Here is a 6,076-nt window from a genome sequence, read left to right on the forward strand (position 1 = left end):
AGGTTGCTTTCGACGTGGGCCCAAGTGCCGGAATTTTCAGAGTCCCTCGAGTGCAATCGCAACAGGAAATTGCAGTGCAGTGATATATTTTAACTTAGAACCTAGGATGTTAGGAAGAAGAGAAATATTTTTGTGATGTAAATAGAACTCTAAATAATTTTTATTTTTCGATTTACTGATAACTTATTTATTTTGTACAAGGCACCATGATATTTTATCTTTTGTTTTTTTATAATAAAATGTATAACGCAGTTTTTTTATATATCAATTCGATATTGTGATTTTTATGTATTCGACACAATTTTTATGTATTCGACACTATTTTCTATGTATTCGACACTATTTTCTATGTATTCGACACAATTTTTCATGTATTCGTCACAGGTGTAGAAACCAACATATCAAAATTGAAGAATCATATTTTTATTTAAAATTTGAAACTTTATTTTTTACTATATTCATAAAAAAAAATACAAAGTATCGAAAGAAATTTTAACAAATAACTAATAATCTTTAACTGCATCCACAAAATCGCTACCTTCCTCGAATATGTCGTCCTCCAGGTTCTGCGACGGCTGTTCTTGTTTTAAGTTTGGTAGATTATTCGCTTCGTTAGATGCAACGTCATTTAAATGTTCTTTATTTTCTAAGGACTCTGTATAGGACGAAAACTTCAAATTAGTTTGACTGCGGACGATCAGATCACAAAGTAATTACCTTCCTCGAATATATTATCCTCTGGGTTTTGTAAGAATTCTTCCTCTTTCACGTTTGACGAGGGAGTCGGTGTGTCGTCTCCTCGTATCCTTTTCAGAGGCGGTTCGAAATCTTCCACAAACTCCGTTATTTCCTCACGTTCTTGAATGCTGTTTTGGTTCAACATTTCTCTTTTTATGTCCAAAGACTCTAGAAAAAAAAATTGATGAATTATATACGGAAATCAGTGCCAAAATTTAACACTTATTTACCCTAATAACAGCAACAACTTTTATATAAAACATTTTTCCGAAAACTCAGTTTTGCTAACGAACTGCCTTAGATTAAAGAAATATATGAATTGGTTGCCTATTTTTTGCATTTTCTCTGTTATTATCTCAACTACAGTCCATACGATATTTGTCGAGATAGAATTTCAAGAAGACCCCAAGACTATGTTTTGCAGTTACGAAGTCATGTTTGTTCGGAAGTATATCGTTCTAATTTATGATGTGTGCTCTACTGTACTGTAAAAGAAATAAAAACACATTTTAATCCAAAAAATCTACTTTATATATTTGAATCTGAAAATAAAGTGGGAAATTTCAAGGCACGTCCCCGCTGCGGTAAATTGTTACAGTAGTTCCGATAACAGAACTTTATTGGCTGATTCTTTCCTGAAATTCTATCACAACGATGAACTGTAAGTGTTTATTTGCGTCGCAGTTGGGTAAAAAAAAATAAAAAATATATCGAAAACTTTTGAAAAAAGTTGCTCCCAACGAGTTAAAATCATGGTTAAAATTTTGGCACTTATTCCTGGGGCACCCTGTAATGCAAAGTGTTTATTACCATCGCCTTCCTGTATTTGTTCTCCCGCAACGGAACCATTTTGCGTATCTTTTGCAGAATCTTCTATATCTGATTCTACGTCCTCGGCAGACGATTTTATGATCTGCATATCGATTATATGAACTGACGGTTCCTGTTCCAAAGTAATCGACGTTTCCGTCCCATTTTCCATTACGTCTTCTTTCACCTCGATTTCTTCGTCCGCTTCGCCTTTTTCCAACGCGCCTTCACTCTCCGAGGTACTGGAAGTATCTAAAGTTGCTTCTTCCATACCCGATTCACTAACGTCTCTCATATCTTCAAGTGCGTCTTCACTAGATTTGTCCTCGGGAAGCAATACGGCTTGTTCCGGTGTAGTACCCTCCGATATAAACATAGAAGGGCAAACGGGACGGCATATCTTCTCCAAACTACTTAAACCGTGTTCGCACGTCAAAGCGATCGTCCTGTTGGTGCTATTAATGCCTCTGTTAAGAACGTCGATGGTGAGTTGGAGGGGCGGTAGGGTCTTTAGTGTGTCTTGTTCGTAGAAAGTCACGAAGACCTCGTACAGTTCCGCTTCGCATTCCCGGTTCGTGTAAGGGTGACTGGTCTCGGAGATTTGTATGTCGATTAAGGTGTTGATTATAGACTTGTAAAGCTCCTGAAATCGAAAGTTCTTTGTGAAGTTTATAAGTATAATAATTTGTGCAATAGAATCTCGATTATTTTTCAAACAGATGAAATGGCAAATTCGTCACAAAAACTCGTAGCGGAGAAACAATCGGAGACTCCCGATCTCGGATTACATCAATTTAAATAACCGAGTTTCTACCAAAACAAAACGATAACAAACGGACATACCTGCATGGTATTTGGATGTAATTTTAATATAGTGCCACTCAATAGGTGTTTCAAAGTATTTAAAGCGAACAAACAGTTCTTCTCTCGATTAAACTTCTCTGTGTTCGTGAATTCCCTAGAAACAAATTATTTAACATATTTTTACGATAACATCGCAACGGAATTACTCGCTCCTGTTTCCCTGCCCACTTGAAATAATTCTGTCTTGAACGGCCTTTTGTATAGCTTTCTTCGACTTATTTTTATGCACGTCTCCTGGCAACTGAAATAAGGTAGGTAGATAAAAAAACCACACAAAATTCCAATGCAATAGCGTCGGAAAATCTATAGGAAGTACTATATGAACAAATAATACTTGTAAAATAAAGTTAACAAACAATTTTTTGTTTTGGAGAGAATCAGGAACTCGATCGTGTACCGCCTTATTGTTACGTGTATAATTTGGCAGTGCCATAAATGGCCAATAATAGCAACTAATCGCTTAAGCGAAAATTTACAGTTCACTGAATTTAATTGACACAACATGTCAATAATACCTCATTCTGTTGAGTAAAGTTATACATATACAGGGTGTTTCAATTACAACATCCCACTTGGAAAATATCGGGATTAAAAAAAAACGGAGACGTCGATTTTCTTTTCAAGGGGAACACGTGAGATGGCGTAAACAAAAAATATGGTAATATAGGAAAAAATTCTAAGAAACAGTGTATTTTTCCTGTGGCGCATAAACGGCGAAGTTAACCTAAAAAATTCATAAATGTCGAAAATACGGTTTTTTGTTAATAAAAAAAACTTGAACTACAATCGAAAAACGGTAAATAAGAAAGTTGTAGCTATTGAAAAAATCTATTGATTCGTATTTTTAAATATATCGATTGCTGTATTACTTTTCGAGACATATCGAAAAAACCATCAAAAATCGACCTGTTTTGTTCCTGCTGTATCTCTTGCAAATTAAGGTTTTCAAACTTGTCATTTGCTGTAAATGTAGCCTTCGGCAAGCAAAAGTGCTTTTTTTAAATAAAAAAAATTAAAAACTTCGAGTTATAGCGAGATTTTCCGAAAAAGAGGTCATCTTGAAAATCGGCTCGTCTTGCTGGACGAATAGTCGTAGAGAAACGAGTGAAGGCTCATTTTTTTCCTTAAGAGTTGTACTTTCATGGTAAAAATGAGTGATAACGATTTTATTCATTTCAAATTTCCAAAAATGACTAAAAAAAAAAGTAAAAATTTTTTGGTTGCGTTTTTCTTGAATATCTTTTTTGATTTCCATTTTTCGATTATGTCTATTACATGAATCTATTGCTTCTGAAGCCAATAATATATTTTCAATAAAAAAATACTGTGCTTCATTTTTGCCACCTCTGCATTTTTAATTGTGCGTCAAAAAGAAGCATTCAAGCGCGGCTCGAGCTAACTAGCAGGCGGCAATTCGATTCCTAGAGGGGGGCAGCTGTTTTTTTTTTAATTCCGATATTTTCCAGGTGGGAAGATTTAATCGGAACACCTTGTATAAGAAAAACCATAAGTGACCCTATTAAATAATTTGCAGTACTTACATTTAAAGATACACTATTTTTTACTGGCGTTACGTCTTTCAAGATGCATTTTACCAATTGCGTTTGGAAGTGCGTATGCAAAGCACCTCTCGAGACCCTTATCCAACATCCTAACGCTTTATAAACCCTCTCCTGATAAAGGCTAAAAATTTTTTTAACGTTTCCCCGTCAGAGACATTAATTGAATTATTTTTCATAGTTACCTATCTGTTTTGTAACATTGGCAGGACTGGGACCTTTTTAAACAGTCTACTAGGATTTTAGTGATGGTGAAAGTAAACGGTAAAGCATTCCCATGTAACCTAAAACGAAATATGTCGATGTATACACGTATATTGCTTTTAATTTTTACTTAATTACCAAACGATAAGTACTTGCAATAACCGTAGCAACTCTATCTGCACCTGATTTAAAAGGATAGAAAACTGAAAGTCTTCCAAGGAATTGTCATTGGCGGTGCCCAGGCAGCGATGGACCGCAGTGCCTCTACTGATAACGTCTAAGACATCACTCGGTTTTATTTCCTTCTCCGCAGGAAAACCTTTACTGAAAAACGCGAGTAAAAATATGATTGCAATGTAATAATTAAAAAATGGTTCAAATATCACTTACAGCAACATTTTTATTATGAAGGTCAAACAATTTTTCAGGCGTCTCGTAGTAATGTGTAACATTTTCTGTGTATAATGTGGTAAATCTGTAAATTCAAATGCTTCTTGATTAGATCTATCACTCTGGTCAATTTCAATTTCGTTTTCGAAAAATTTATCGAATAGTTTTTGCACGGTGACGCACAGTTTGCTAAAATTGGTAGAGAAATTTCTTTTATGGTTGATTCCGTCGATTCCTGCACCTCCAACCTGACGAAATGAACAATAATATTTTATTTGCAGATTTATAAAGAAATAACTTATTACCTGTTGTAAATAATGAAAAGCTGTAGCAGCACTTCCAACTAACTGTTCTGAAGGATTTTCTAGGAAATTCGTGATAAAATGTTCTACACGCAACTTATGTGGCGCGAACCAACTCCCATAATACTTAATACAAGTAGCTAGAGTATTGAGTGCAGCTTCATGATTATTATGTATCGAAAGACAGGTTTCAAAAACTTTTGATACATATTCAGAAATAAATTTTTTGCTGAATTCTTGTTCTTCGTGGCTACTATCAACAATGCTTCCTGCAATTAAATACATGGGTATAATGACTAAATATCACGCAATACCTTTTAATTGTACCAATTGTTGTTAATTTAAGTTCTTTCAAATCATCCTCGGCATATTTAACCAAACAATGTGATATCCAAGTATTTCCATTTTCAGATATAATTTTTGGAGAACAGTTGTTTATTATTAAATTCAACAATTCTAAACCTTGTAAACGAGTTTTTGAAACTGCTAGCATTTTGTTTATGGCAGTTATAATGATTTTTTCATTACTTTCATTCCACAAATTTATATTTAAAATCGTTGATAATAAAGATTTAATTCCATCATCTGAAGTTTTAAGAGTTTCTTCTATCTGCGAACTATTCATTTTTATAGCATTCCTCAAGTTACTAAACGGAATTATTTTATATTTAGCCTATACATGAACTATAAACTGCAGCACTACTTTGAGGTTAACGTAAGTTGTAAACTTGTTTTGGGTTGGGAGGGGGAGATCACCACATAGCCCTACACTACCCACATACTTCTATAGAAGTATGTGACACTACCACACTACCTTCGAGCATATACCACTGGAGGTAGCATGCCATTGCGAAAAGTATGGCTGAGTATGCGAGAGAGACAGACACTATCTCAGGACATGCTGTCTCATTCTAGCACGCACGTGATTGGTTGGAGTATTCATTTCTAACCTATCGTTGACTTCAGTCAACGATTCTCGATAGTTGCCAGCAACACAAAGCCAGGCTATCTATGAGATATGAGTTCTCATCCCAGCGTGTCTTTTAACAATTTTCATGGACTGTCCAACGATTTTCTCAAAAACTTTTAGTGCTCAGTAAAATCTGAAAAAAATGAGGTAAACTATAACGGCCCTGATCTTTCCAAAACTGTACTCAGTTCCTCTCTAGCTCCACCAGGTTCCGAGAATTACGATTTGTTTTCTTCCAG

The 6,076-nt window shown here is 34.9% G+C and overlaps 2 protein-coding genes across 4 annotated transcripts in view; one reads left to right on the forward strand and one right to left on the reverse strand.

Moving 5' to 3' along the window:
- The window catches only part of LOC108910124 (protein gone early), a 94,253-nt gene extending 94,054 nt beyond the window's left edge, over positions 1–199 (forward strand). For all 3 annotated transcript variants that reach the window (XM_018714636.2, XM_018714637.2, XM_018714638.2), the window contains exon 13: positions 3–199. In XM_018714636.2, coding sequence (XP_018570152.1) covers positions 3–93 — 91 coding nt within the window. In that variant the 3' untranslated portion in view covers positions 94–199. The remainder of the gene's footprint in view (positions 1–2) is intronic.
- Positions 200–404: 205 nt separating this feature from the next.
- Positions 405–5,571, reverse strand: LOC108910123 (proline-, glutamic acid- and leucine-rich protein 1-like). The gene is made up of 11 exons (XM_018714635.2): positions 5,195–5,571; positions 4,871–5,136; positions 4,566–4,813; positions 4,314–4,499; positions 4,157–4,255; positions 3,954–4,095; positions 2,559–2,653; positions 2,392–2,506; positions 1,549–2,191; positions 718–906; positions 405–655 (listed from the first exon to the last, which is right to left on the reverse strand). The coding sequence occupies exons 1-11, from the start codon at positions 5,490–5,492 to the stop codon at positions 504–506; spliced, it is 2,433 nt and encodes an 810-aa protein (XP_018570151.1). The 5' UTR covers positions 5,493–5,571; the 3' UTR covers positions 405–503.
- Between the last annotated feature and the right edge of the window lie 505 nt (positions 5,572–6,076).

Source organism: Anoplophora glabripennis, unplaced genomic scaffold (assembly GCF_000390285.2).
Source record: "Anoplophora glabripennis isolate ALB-LARVAE unplaced genomic scaffold, Agla_2.0 scaffold184, whole genome shotgun sequence".
Lineage (NCBI taxonomy): Eukaryota > Metazoa > Arthropoda > Insecta > Coleoptera > Cerambycidae > Anoplophora > Anoplophora glabripennis.